This window comes from Lepidochelys kempii, chromosome 6, assembly GCF_965140285.1.
Source record: "Lepidochelys kempii isolate rLepKem1 chromosome 6, rLepKem1.hap1, whole genome shotgun sequence".
Taxonomy (NCBI): Eukaryota; Metazoa; Chordata; order Testudines; family Cheloniidae; genus Lepidochelys; species Lepidochelys kempii.
Window position 1 is genome coordinate 86,461,684 of NC_136385.1, and position 14,763 is coordinate 86,476,446.

Sequence of the window (14,763 nt, forward strand, 5' to 3'; positions counted from 1 at the left end):
GGGGAAATTTACATTGGCTTCAATGGTTCCAGATAAACTCCATTCACATTAGTATTTGTACTGTACATATGCATGTGTGCATATATACAGATACACCCCCCCACATAAAGGTTATATATTTTTATACACTATGTGTGTGTTGGAAAAGAGCCAAGCTCTTTAATCTTTGGCCACATGTCAGTACTGAACATCGTATTTACCTGGTTGCATAGGAAGGTTGCACTTCATGTGGGTTCCTTCGGTCTGACCAGAAAAAAAGTAACCTGTCAAAAATGGGCTCAACATCTGCTACATAGGACTTTCCTTCCGGGAATATTCGAAGAATTCCACCATGCAGCTGAAAGTAGAGTGAAGGGTTATTTTCCCCCACATACATACACCCACATTTAAAATGACAATTGTTTCCTCTTTAACACACAACAAATGTGGAGTAAACGTTGAGGGCAACGCAACAGCAGCACATGGCAGTGCTGGAAAGCTGTGTGTTGCCTCACGTTAGTCACTTTGATTTTAGCAAACCATTCGGATTGACCGAGCATAATAAACGTCTGTTTAAAAAAAAAAAAAAGTCAGCCAAGATGAAACACCAACTGCTTTTTTGAGACAGGACTTCCCCCTTCACAGAGGCTCTGTCACAAACACATGGAAACCACTTGAGCTCACAGTCATTTCTAAAATTAGTTAAGACTCATAAGAAGATTGTTTGTTCATTCTTTCTGGTTTGAGATCAGACTTCACTGCATGACTGTCAAATGGCATTTCAAAACCCTGGTATTGAGCCCACATAGGAGTTCTCTTTTGGGTCTGACAGTGGAATGCTGCACTGGACATGAATATGCGGGTGTACCCAGCCATCTAAAGTTGCATTTTATACATAAAATTGTGGCTACATCCTCCACTCTTCTCACTCCTTCTGGTCTGGCTTCTGTCACATCTCTCACTCTGGTTTCTGACAATCTTATGGGACAAAGTTTGCACCAATTTACGTGCATCAGTGGAAGCGCACAGGGTACAAGTCTGTGCTACCGTCCTCCTAGAGGACTAAGGGAAGTGCAACAGGTCAAGCAGATGGTTACATTTTTTTCCATTTCAATATGTGGGGGTATTATTCAGAACATGCTGTAGGTACAGGATTGTGTTTTTCTATAATACAGGATTTTTCAGTGGCAGCATCTCTCCAATATTAAATCACTTGTTGGGATTTAGTGGAGGAAGCGTGTTGGCACTTAAAGGGATGGCGGCTTTACATGACCAATGCATGTTAAGAAGAAGGTGACCTTAGTATTATCTGACCAGGAAATAACCTGGGAACAGGTTTGAAAGCATTCTAACAACAGAAATCTGAAGAAACAGTCTTTGATTTTACAAGCCCTTATCTTGTTTATTATTTAAGGTCTGATAAATTCCCTGCTCAGGCTGAATTAATTGCCCTGTAATGATACAATATGCACAGAAACAGAAATGAGAGCCAGCTCACCCCATTTGGCAAAGAAACTCATGGGATGTGGCCAGAGAGTTAGGGAAACTCTACCCGATTCCCCTTATGAAGTGTGCTGCGACCCCTTGAATGGAAGGGATTTAAAGACGTGGGGAGTATACAGGGGGCAAGGCCTCCCAATCCCATGAATCTAGGAAATCTGTGGGGAAATGATCTGCCTTTACAGCCCCTGCCTCAGTGTTGCCCCATTAGTCCTCACCCAGCCCTGCTGCCATTGGCTTAACAGTGGCTGTAGAGGGAAATGCATACTCAGATGTCCATGAGGTTAAGCAGGGGACAGTGTCACAAAATACAGCCAAGCTCCCTGCCTTCTGGCTGCTAGCCCCACTGCAGACCACAGGAGCTCCTTCTCCAGAGGGGTTTTACACAGGACAGGAGTACAGAGAGGGTGGGACAGTGCTGCAGAGGAACCTCAGTTTTGGCTCTGACCCTGGAGGTAGTGTCATAAAGAAACGAAGCTACTTCTCACACTCAGGAAGTGCTTCCTTTGCTAGGTCTTATCTTACTTTAAGCTGAAGTCAATGAAAGTTTTTCCACAAGATTCAGTGGGAGCAGGATCAGACCACTTGAGCAAAAACTTGCATCTTTCATGTATTAAGGGGTCTAATGAGACAGTTGGAGCCAGAAAACATGACAAATGGCTCCAATCCACTGAGGAAACTCCTAGAGGCCACACAGAATGGAGTCTGAAGCTGCAAGCCCATAAGCCTGAACAGATCACCCCTAAAATACCAAACCATCATGGAAAGTTCATCTTTGACAGATTCTAATAGTGCCAAAGGCAGTCAGGAAAATAAAACATACCAGGGATCTAGAGTAGAAGGAAGATGGGCTACCATGAGAATTCTAGTCTCCAAACGTTCTGTATGCCTGACTAATGGGAAGGAAGGCAGGTAGTCTTTCTGGACTTAAGGGACCCAATCTGTAGTTAATCCGTTCTTGTGCTTGGGGCCAAAAGATAGCTTTAAACCACCTTTGTGTTCTCAGTATTCTAGGACCATGCAAGGCCCTGACTGACTCCCAGGATAAGTCATAGCAACATTGGGGCTTGGTGCTCAACATGCATTCATTGTGCCCCCTATGCTAGACAAGGGCTCGTGTAGAGAATTTACATCAGTTCTACTTTAGCCAGGGGGGCGGGGAGGAATCCCTGAACAAGGATATTCCCATGGGGCTTTTACACCCACTTTGTAGCACTTTTATGTTTCCACAGAGACATAAAGCAGCCTTTATTTAACCAGGAAGCAGTCACAATACCCAAGTCTTTAAATTAAGGTGAGAGAGATCATAAACATTTCTGGCAAGAAATTTTCTAGAAAAGTCAGGAAAGATCAGACTTCACATTCCTAATATCCCTAATGTGAAAAAACAAGCATAAATTAATAAATGTCTTTCATGCCCTCTTCATGAATCATAAGAAGCAGAAAAGTGCACAAACCTAATTTTCATAGATCCTTTGCAGGTCAACTTAAAGGGACAGACCCCAAAAGTGACCTACCATTTTTTGGTTAAAACTGCTCCCAGATTCCACTTAGTCCTGAGTGGATGTGGTTTCTTTCTAGATGCTTCATTACTCTTTTCTCTAAACAAAACTAAAATGACAGCAGCCCAGCACATGAGCTGTTCTACGACTACAAACTGGAAGGGGGCGGGGGGGGGGGGGGGGGAAGAAGGGGAAATGGAAGAAAAAAAAAACTGGTAAGGAAACAATTTCAGTTTCAAGCTTCCAAAGGGGTTGCTAAAAACAGCAAGAAAACCCAAGATGTAACTGAAAAGTGCAGTTTTTAAAACCAGCTGTTCAAGAGTTCATGAAAATATGAAATGCAAGTAAACAACTGATAGCAACAACGAACCGTTTCTGAGCCAGCCTTCCCTTGCCTAGAAATATGGGGTTGCTTTTGGAACCCATGGCTCACATACCTTTGAGTCCCAATCCTTATTCAGGTAATAAATACAGGTGATACAGCGCCCATCGCCATTTGGATTGTCTACGTGACGAACATACCCAGTTCCGTTCCCAGGGTAGCAAGCTACCATTGCCTAAATGAAAGAAAAATATCCATCAACTAAATTCCCCAAGACTCTCGCTTTGTTTTTAAAACCTTCCTGAACAGTTGATTTGACTCTAAATACTAAATTATTCAGAGCATCAATCCAAAGATTCCAGTGGATACTAACAAGAGGACCAGTCACAAATTTCTTCCCCCATATGATCCTGCCTACGGGCAATTCCATACATGTAACGTCTTTGGTGTATAAGAGCAAGTACACTGGAGGGGGGAAATAGTTTATTTTGAGTAATATGCTAAAACATAAAAGGACCAAGTTACTATTATTTAAAAGCAACATAACTTTCAACTGCAGCTTGTTGTTCAAGAGAGTATCTCAATAAAGGTTTACTAGGGTTTCTAAGGCTGCCTGGTCACTATTAATCTGAAGTTCTTGGTCATAGTGAAAGCAGACAGCAATCTTACTATGCCGAAGTTTTGCTGTGTCCCCATCCTCCACTCCAAGTTTCCTGCACACAAAGCTCATATCCAAAAACACCACATGCAACTGCAAATTCAGGTTCCTCAGGAGCGAAGCGTGCAGAGAGATGCAAATCTTTAGGCTGTGCTTGAACCAGGCCGTACATGTTTGCTGTCACAGGCTGAGCCACAGAAGTAACCAGAAGTTTTCATAATCACAATTCTTTCTTTGATCATCCTCAAACCTGCTGATGTGGCCATTTAAGTCAAGGTTTGGTTAATTTCACATTTAATGGTGAGAAGAATCAACAGAAACACAAACATGAATCATTTTGAACCACAAGAGAGAACTACAGATGACTAGTAGGAGTATGTATCGAGCACTTAAAAAAAAAAAAGTGGTCTTTTGCAGCACGTACGCATTTAACATGAATTCAACCCAGTAGAATGATATTAGCAGACAGGGCACTGGATGCTCAAGGGATTATCAATTGGTTACTATGCCTCACTTGTCTAAATTATTAGTCTGAATTGGTAGTGACAACCTAAGTGCACTAAACTCTAGTCCTAAAGATATGGCCATACTAGCTTTTTCCCACAAAAACTTTTCTTCTATTATTAACACTGGAGGCATGGAATAGGTAGTAGCAATGGTGGCAGACCGTCAGCCAGCACAGTGGATCCCTCTGAACCTCTGCTAATTAAGCTTAGACTCTGTTCCCTCAAGGGTGTGCCAATTGCAGAAATGATTGTACACACAGTTGCACACATACAGTTCTCTATTTTTAATACTACAGTAATCTACTTTCCTTCACGTTGCTTGTCCTTTCCTGTAAAGGTTGCCAGAATGACACTAACAAGTTGTTATAGGATGCAATTTATAATCTGCTCTGCTGTTCAAGCCCCTATGGACATAGCTATTCTGAGGCCCAATCCTACACAGTAAGGTGAGAATCTCAAGGAGGTGATGCATGCTCTTAATTCCGATCAATATCAATAGGCACTCTTAGGATGTGCTGGCACCTTGCAGGATAGGTCTCTAAGGCCCTATTCACTATAGTCATTTCAGGGAACCTGGCTACAAGTTGGGTGTCAATTTGTAATGGAGGCTGAACCTCAATGATATTTCATTACCAGACTGAGGAACTGTGCTAAGGTCCATTCTCCATGGCAGTACTGGAAATATAGCTAAATATAGCTCAGTAAAAAGGCTAAGGGACAAACCTGGTTGGAACCAGGTTCCCTGACCGTTGTATTTGCAATGTAGAGGGAGCAGATGACTGTGAGCTCTGGCAGCAGAGGAAGGACAATACTAATTCTTTGTACCACAGGAACAATACTCTTTGGCTGATTGAGATGCCCTGGCTTGAAAACAAGGCGTTTACACAATATTATGGTGGTGCTGGACGGCTGAGGAAGGCTTTCTTCAATGGGCAAACATCATTTGAATAGCAATGAATTGTTCAAATAAAAATTCAGAGTGACTGCAGTTTGAAAAAAGTGAGCTCTTGTGGTGTAATAAGTCAGAGGTTGTCACTAAGGGTACATCTACACAGCAGCTGAGAGATGTAATCCCCAGCACTGGTAGACATATGTACTAGCTCTGCTCAAACTAGTGCCCCAAAAGAGCAGTGTCCCCATCATGACATGAACATACCAGGATCTCAGACAGAGTTGTATTTGGGTGGATAGCCAGAGCTGCCGCCAAGGCTGACGGCAGCCACACTGCTATGTTTAGTGCGCTGACTCAATCAGAGCTAGCACGTGTGTACATCTTCCTCAGCTGTGAACTACACCTCCCAGCTGCTGTGTTACAGCCTAAGGCCCAGAGTCTTAAAGGTACTTAGGGGCTGATCAGCTCAGTATTTCAATGCCAGCCCTGTAGGTGCCCTGCCACCTAGTGGAATCCTCAGCCCACAGCTAGGTACCCAGACTCCCTATACGCTGGGTCTCAAACTCAATTTACCTTAGGGCCACTGCCAGTCCTCAAATCCTCCCAGGGGCTAATAATGTCACTGAAGATGATGTTCAGAAAAGAAAACGTTTATATTGTATTTTTTATTTTGAATTTCTTAGAAGTAATAAAACTGTCAAACAACTTTATACAATTCTTTGCCTGCCAGAGAGTTTTTAGTGTTTGCCAGACACCTGGCAACGCTTCAGTGCTGTCAGTTTGTTGATGTTTGGCCTCAGTGATGGAGCAGTTGAAACCTTCAGGATTGCAGAAAGGGGTGCATCAGGTAGTTGTGTTCGGTATTTTGACTTGTTTATATTCATCATGGAAAAAAGTGACGCCGCCTCCATGGCTGACTCTGCCCGGCGACTAGTGATGGTATCTCTCCCCCAGCCAATGGAAAGCTGCAGGGGGTGGCACCTGCAGCAGACAGAGGCCACTGTGGGGAGGTTCTCGGGCCGCAGATGGCCCGTGGGCCAGGACTTTGAGACCCCTGCCCTATACAGTGCATGGGGAGAGGTAGGTGCTTAAGACAGGTTTCAGAGTAACAGCCGTGTTAGTCTGTATTCTCAAAAAGAAAAGGAGTACTTGTGGCACCTTAGAGACTAACCAATTTATTTGAGCATGAGCTTTCGTGAGCTACAGCTCACTTCATCGGATGCATACCGTGGAAACTGCAGCAGACATTATATACACGTGTGTATATAATGTCTGCTGCAGTTTCCACGGTATGCATCCGATGAAGTGACTGCTGCAGTTTCCACGGTATGCATCCGATGAAGCGAGCTGTAGCTCACGAAAGCTCATGCTCAAATAAATTGGTTAGTCTCTAAGGTGCCACAAGTACTCCTTTTCTTTGTGCTTAAGACAGGGATCCTCAGAAGCCGGCAGGCTTAGTGAGGAGCTGCCTAAGCTAACCAGGAGTGAAATGCCTAGGAGCAGGGCTGGGAAAGAAGAAGGGCTTAGGCCCTTAACTGGCTGACATGAGGTATCTGGCTGAAGGGCTAGAGATAAGTTCCTCGTTCTGTTCAAGATCCTCAGCTGCAAACCCTCCCCTGAAGTTACACACCGAAGCCAGTTCAGCTGCTTAGGTAGCCCATGCTCTAGCAGCTGGAACCTTCTCCCTGGTCTTGTTGAATACAGCGAGCGAGGGTTTAAATTTACAGCACACTAGGACGCCATGCACTTGGGGCCAGTCACAAAAACTGCCTCACTGCCACTGTAGACACCTAAATTCCAGAATCAGGCCCCATGGGGATTCACAAAACCCTCGCTCAGCGGCCACTGAACCGTGTAGGTGCCTCAACGCTCTTGGTGCCTATGTTTCTACAGTAAAAGTTCCCCCAGCACCTATTTTCTGCCTCAGTGTGTGCGCTTTGCTGCCTCACTCTACATGTCCAGATGCCTATGCCACACAGCGATGCAGGATTTGGGGGTTGGAGGGAGGGCGGACAGACAGGCATTTCTCCACTTTGGGCCCCACAGGTGAGTTATTGGGTAGGCATCTTCAGAGCTCTCCAACTGGAGAGCCTACACAAAAACAGGTGGGAAGAGGAGGCCTTCCCTCATAAGTTTCAGTTCAGTGGTTAGGGCAGTCATCTGGGATGTGGGAGACCCTGGTTGAAGCCCCTGATGTGAAATAAAGGATTTGCACAACAATCTGCCACCTTACAGGCTAGAAGCTCATTAGCTGTGGGGCAATGTCAGAACATAGGTGGCTTTCCAAGTGTCATCTGGGGGCAAGTTAGCGGAAGGAGTAGGGGTTAGGCAGCAACTGAGTGGTGGTTATGAAAGGGTCAGTGGTGCCTAAATATCTTTGAGGCTCTGGATCTAATGCCTTAACACTGAGGCCAGAATCTTCCCAGGCCTCCCCACACACTACATTCTAATAAGAAACATGTGCTTTTACTCAGCAGATGCCGCAAGGTATTAATTATTATTATTTTGTATTGTCTGCATCTGCAACTTATAGGAGTCCCTGGGGATGAATGAGTAGAACAATTACCGTATCATCCAAAGCACTGAACGTGTTTATATAAAAGGTTAAATAGGAGCTTTCCAGCAGCAGCAGACTCAGGGGCAGAAGAGCAGAAGTGAAATATCCTTTTTCCTGGCACTAGTAATATTTGAATGAAGCCTTAAACAATGAAGGGAAATCATTGTGGTCCTCCTAGAGCCTGTTGAAATGATATCAAGTTTTATCAGAGCACTGACTGGAGCAGCTCCAGTATAGATCAAGCTAGCCTCAGCAGGGCCTCCAGCTGTTACTACTGCTTTTGGATTCATTGGTAAGCAAACAAGAAACAGGAGATGAGCCGAGTGACCTAGACCTAATTTAGGTAATTGTTGAACATTGGTCTTTGCCAGTTTAGCACTCGGGCTTGATGCAAAAAATGGAGACTGGATCAGATCAACAAGATCACTATCCCCTATATAGGGGAGCAGCTAGTGCAGCTAGCAACAATTATTCCCTATGGATTTGTGTTGATGTGTTAAGGAGAATACTTTCCTTTGGGGGAAAGTCTATCCAACAGCCAATTCTGATTTAATATAAATCAATCAGGCAGTAGGAAGTATGAATGTGCCCTGTGCTGTTATTTTATAGCAGTGAAATCAGCTGCAAGGAGTGTGAATAGGCTTAACCTCCCACTGCAAATACTCAAGAGTAAATCTCAGAATCAGCAGGTGAATTTGCTTTCATTAGTCTGCAATTTGTTGATGCCAAAAAATACACTATGGTCTAATACTCCAGATTAAAAACCTCACACATCAATGTACATACAAACTACTTAGTTGGTTAAAGGCTATCTAGCTGACAATCACAAATTAAAACCCTAAAATCCTGGAGTGTTATTTACTACCTGTCTGTAATTAGATCATAGAGGGGGCTTGTGACTGGTTTTCTGTGTGTCTCAAGTCTTCTTGTATGTAGCAAACCTAGGGAACTTGGATACCATGAAGGAATCAAGAATTCTACTGTTTCTGCACTGTCATTATCTGAGATGTTTGTTTACCCACTTGGGAAACCTAACCACCAGTTAAAAGAGTAGTAATTATTATCTGTAGCAAGGAGCCAGGGATCATCAGTGAATTACATGTTGCACAAAAAGGTTTACAAAAGGAAATAATGATAAAGTCAAATACCATATATTACAAATTGAATTACCAGGGGAAGAATTCTGCAAGTCATAGAAGATGGCAAGGAAATACAAATGAAGACTGGAAGTATACAAAAAACTACAGATGTATAAATAGTCTCCCTATCCCCCGCCCTTCACTTCATTCTCTCTCCCCTCAATGTTTCCACTAGGGAAAAGCCCTGGTTAATTTCTCTTACTACTGGCCTGCAGCCACCTCACAATACACTGTGGAATTGTCAGATGATTTCACAAGCTAAGTAGGGTTGGGTTAGTCACTATTTGAAAAGGAGTTCTTCAGGGAATTCCTGGGTGGTGATGGTGGGTCAGAAGGTGGCATTTTTCCTTTATGTTAGCACTGAGCCAGTGTCATGCTAGTAGGGACTATAAAGGTGACATTTTAGGATAAGATGTAAATATAAAGGTACTGACATTTGTGACCACTATAGGTTCCAAACCTTTCTCCAATCCCGGGGCTGTTATTTCCAGTGACCCAATAAAATTCTGCCTTGGATAATTACCATCTGCCTGCATAAATTACTTCTATAGGTATCAGCTGGTTCCGGTATTTTTTCCATTTCCTGCACCAGATTGTTGTGTAGTGTTGCTGTTTGTCATTAAACAGCTGCTATATTTGATCCCAGGAAAGGGTACAGTGATCCCTCTCAGCAGTTTTCAAACTGTGGGTTGGGACCCCAAAATGGGTTGCAACCCCATTTTAATGGGGTTGCCAGCGTTGGTATTAGACTTGCTGGGCCCCGGGGCTGAAGCCACAGCCCAAGCCCCACCACCCAGGGCCGAAGCCACAGCCTGAGGGCTTCAGCCCTGGGTGGTGGGGCTCAGGTTACAGGCCCCCTGTCCAGGGCTGAAGCCTTTGGGCTCTGGCCCCCCGCCTGGGGTGGTGGGGCTCAGGAGAGCTTAGGCTTCAGTACCCCCTCTTGGCATCGTGTAGTAATTTTTGTTGTCAAAAGGAGGTCACGGTGCAATGAAATTTGAGACAGTTGAGCTCGTTAAGTTTAGAAAGAACTTTGAGGTTCTGTGAAATGAAAGGTGCTACGTAAACACAAAGCAATAATGGTTTATGTAATTGCATCCTCTCATTTATAAGTCATGAGATGGAAAGCCAAAATACTAATAATTAATTGCATTACTTCTGACACACAAGCTTTAGGATATATTTTTAAATGACTCCAAGTTGCCTAAAAGTGGAGTGTAATATGTGGTTTGCAATCCTGAACTAAAAAGATTAAACACACACATTTGGAGAAGGAGCACCAGGATTCACATCAGAGGCCCAGGTCTGAGTGAACATTAAAAAACAGGTTGAGTAGTTTGTAGACTGCAAATATTCTGTGCATCTGGGAGAAAAAAAAAGAAGATACACAGCATGCACTACATTAAAACAGCATGAAGAGTCTGATATCTAATGCTCAAAGCAAAGAGATTCTCAATCAAGTCTCGTATGATAACATGGGCACAATGGAACATTTCTCAAGTACCTTTTTTTTTTGCACCCAATTGTGCCCAAATGTTTTCCATTGTGTAATTTATAGTGGTCAGTTATAAGGTTTACATGGCTAGTATTAAATATTAGTTTAGATTTTCATAAATTCAAACAAACACCCAACCACCACACCAAGGAATAGACTAGCCATACTGGCCTAATGTAATAGTCTTTACAGAGGAATAAATGGAGGGAACAGAAGGGAGAGAAGAATGATGTTAAAAACCTAAACAATCTGTCTCATGTCCATTCGAAAGGTAACCGCCAGTTCCAATAGGTTACATTCTGCTCACCTTACTCTCCCAAAAATTTCCATTCTCTTCAATGGCAGTGCTGAATGAGAAAGGACAAAACTACAAGGGTACCTACTGGGCTCAAAGGGAGACTTGCGACTACTTGCAAAATTAAGCGTAGGCTTGAGGAAGAAGGGAAGGCATATTCTAGACCAGGGGTTCTCAAACTGAGGGTCGGGACCCCACGGGGGTCACGAGGCTATTACATGAGGGGTCACGAGCTGTCAGCTTCCACCCTAAACCGTGCTTTGCCTCCAGCATTTATAATGGTGTTAAATATATAAAAACATCTCATTCAGAGGCTTGCTGTATGAAAGGGGTCACCAGTAAAAAACTTTGAGAACCACTGTGCTAGACCATCCAGAGCAATGACCATGAATCTGTTCTCCAAGCTTAGGACTGCCAGTGTCAGTAGCAATATTTTACTACTTTCCTGTCAGGCAGGAACTATCTCTCAATTAACTGTGGAAAAAATCCATTGATTTAGCTTCCTTTCCTCTGTTCCCAGGACACATCAGCTTAGCCAGTTGGCCTGGTAGTTGGATACTTGTGGCACAGATCTGGATGTTCCAGGAACAGAAAAAAAATTCTTGCTTTGCTTGCATCTACTTTTTGTTCTGCCTTGATGATTCAGCTGTACCTTTGTAGCTGCTTCCACATGTACAGAGATGCATTTATGAGAAATTTTCAGGAGCTCCCCCAATATACTACCATCTGTCATTATTCTGATTGCCACAGGGTTGGTTAAGGGTCTTTCCTTGACTAGAAGAAGAAGAGGAAGTCCCCAAAGAAGGATCAGCCGATGATCCAAAAACTATTCCAACTGCAAAGGATAGGTATCATTTGTCAACTCTGCATTTTCAGGAGAATGCTGAAAGCTAAAGAAATAAAACCAAAGTTATATGGAATATCATGACAATAGGATTGTAATTCTGCTTAGAGTAACATCCTTGTCTCTTCTAATCTTCAAAAGAATTAATCTTCACTTGTGTAAGAAGGGTGTTGTCATGCTCCTTAACGCACATATGTTTGTATTTGCTAGGATTAACATTTCTCTGATTTCCCACTGCTCATGGACTCCCCTGCTCATTATGTTCTACAATGCTGAAAAAAGGGCTTTGTTTTTGTTTTGTTTTAAATTATGTTCCAATTTAAACTTCTCTTTATGCTGAAATTTTATTCAGCTGGTGTGCTTTTTATGTGCCCACAGACAGTACAGTTTGAGAATGGATTCACTTACTGCATGTTGAGAGCAGCCATGCTATCACCATAAAACCTGAAATTTATGAGGCTATAAGCCAATTAATTACTTTCTGTCAGGATATTCAGATTTAGTCTCCAATTAGCAGATGTAAACAGGCTTGGTGCACCATTGTATCAATAAAAGCTGTTTCGGTTTAGGAAGCCCGCCCCTTAACTACTGAGTTCTGGCTCCTGGCCAGCTAGATGATGGCTTAATGACAGTGCTACGTGCAGAGCGTGAGGGTATCGGCAATCAAACACAAACTTTACTCCAGAGTACACCTCACAGAGAGACTGCGGAAGAAAGGAAACACACACTTACAGTACATACAGTCAATGTACTTCTCATTTCTGATTCTTACTGAACGCCCTCCTTCCTTCCCGCACTCTCATTTCCTATATATATTCTTTTAATGCTAGATACCAAAGAGACACTACGGTCTAAATAGATTTTTAGAACATTTTTACTTGTGTTTTAAACCACTGTCTTCCTCTCTCCCCGCCTCATCATCCAAAAAAACTCCATACTATTACATTTTTTATTGTCCAGAAACAAAGCGGGGATGAACTATTCTAACTAGAAAGCATCAGACATTCAATACAGAGTACTCTGTAATGAGCCACAAGAGAGACCGTGACCAAGAGCTCAACCTTGTAGAAAAACAAGTTCATAAACACAAGCTCATTAAGGAAATCTGTAAAGAGTCTCGCCTTAAGTTCAGTTGTCAATGGGGAATAAAGGCATGGTAAGCAGAAAATAAATCTCCTTAAAGTTTTTAATCAAGTGGTTTTATATATCGTGGGGGATAATGTCATAGTTCCTTTAATATTTGATCCTTGTATTCCCTGTCACCACTTACAGCTTTACCATTCTGTTTTTAATCACCCAGAGAAATATTGACAGAGACTTTGATAGACTAAGTAATGCCTTCCCCAGAAACAATTAAAGTAATTGCATATATTTTAGTCTCTGTCCCAGAACATTAATATAGGGCGTCATCCTAGATTTAATGGAAGCAAAACTTAAATGGGAATTTTGCCTATGTTAGGGCTGCAAGATCAGGCCTATATCCCTTTTTGACTTATGGACGCTGTGGGAGATGGTAATACTGCCTGCAGGACTTTCAATGTGGTGTACTGTATGCATAAATAAGCCATCTTTGCACTACCCTGATTCAGTGCTGCTGAGGGGACCCTGGGCTACTCCAACTTACAACAGCTGACCCAGCGTCACATTGCAGACCAGAATCCCTCACAATACTGAGTCTATAGCTATTGACCTTTCTGCCCAGACACCCTGCCGTCTTGCCCACAGCATGCCTCCTATGACAGGGCTTCTGAGGGAAGGCAGCATAGGGCTACTTGCACTGATCCTATGCTGCTTCTGCACCCGAGGAATTTTCCCTCTCTCTGGTGGCACAGTTACAATCCCTGTATACGGAGCCAGAGCAGCTGTAGCAATTTAAAAATCATATAATTGAATTTGGAGGGAACCCCAAATCTCATCTGTGTACCATCCCAAAGTTCTCAAGGCCAGCTTGGCTGCTGAAGCTATGCAAACACTACTTCGCAGCATGAACACTGAGATGAATGGCACACAAATGTTGATCCCAGCAGTACCGCTAAATTAAGGCTAACTGATGAGACCAGTTATCCCTGCTGTAAATTTGGAATAAAGCTAATTCTACATTTTTGAAAGTCGACTAGCTAACAGTACATTCATGCCTGCACTGATTTGTGCATAAATGGATATTTATGGGTAAAACCCATTAAAGTTACCAGTGATAAATTACCCTCAGAAATAATTTATGTTGTTCTCTAAGGAATGGATGAATTTTAGTCTTTCAGCTCTAAGACCTTTTCTGAAGATACCACTAGAGTTAAAGCAGTACAATCCCTCCTAGTGTAAACACAGTTATACCAGTATAAACGTTCTTGTACCAGTACAGCTTGTCCCCATATGGTACGGGGAATAAGCTATTTCAGTATAAGGGTATGTCTACACTGGAAACTTCCAACTGCTGCCATGGGAACGCTCCCGCGGCAGCGCTTTGAAGTGTGAGTGTGGTCGCGTTCTAGCACTGGGAGAGAGCTCTCCCAGCAATCTACCTCCACGAGGGGATTAGCTCCGAGCGCTGGGGAGCCCAGCTCCCATCGCTTGGAGCCTGTCTACACTAGTGCTTTAGAGCGCTCAGACTTGCTGCGCTCAGGGGGGTGATTTTTCACACCCCTGAGCCAGAAAGTTAGAGCGCTATAAAATGTAAGTGTAGACATACCTTAAAGCACTGTTACACAGTAGAATTCTGAGTTACCATAGATTCATAGATATTTAGGTCAGAAGGGACCATTATGATCATCTAGTCTGACCTCCTGCACAATGCAGGCCACAGAATTTCACCCACCACTCCTAAAAAAGACCTCACACCTATATCTGTGCTATTGAAGTCCTCAAATTGTAGTTTGAAGACCTCAAGGAGCAGAGAATCCTCCAGCAAGTGACCCGTGCCCCATGCTACAGAGGAAGGCGAAAAACCTCCAGGGCCTTCCAATCTGCCCTGGAGGAAAATTCCTTCCCGACCCCAAATATGGCGATCAGCTAAACCCTGAGCATATGGGCAAGATTCATCAGCCAGATACTACAGAAAATTCTTTCCCGGGTAACTTGGA

The 14,763-nt window shown here is 43.2% G+C and overlaps 1 protein-coding gene across 3 annotated transcripts in view; it reads right to left on the minus strand.

Annotated features, from left to right (window-relative positions):
• EGLN3 (egl-9 family hypoxia inducible factor 3) overlaps positions 1-14,763 on the minus strand; it is a 42,741-nt gene that overhangs the window by 5,347 nt on the left and 22,631 nt on the right. For 2 of the 3 annotated variants that reach the window (XM_073348993.2, XM_073348995.2), the window contains exons 2-3: positions 3,419-3,538; positions 201-337 (exon numbers count right to left, since the gene is read on the minus strand). In XM_073348993.2, the coding sequence (XP_073205094.1) occupies positions 201-337; positions 3,419-3,538 (257 nt within the window). The remainder of the gene's footprint in view (positions 1-200; positions 338-3,418; positions 3,539-14,763) is intronic. The other variant, XM_073348996.2, reaches the window with a different exon arrangement.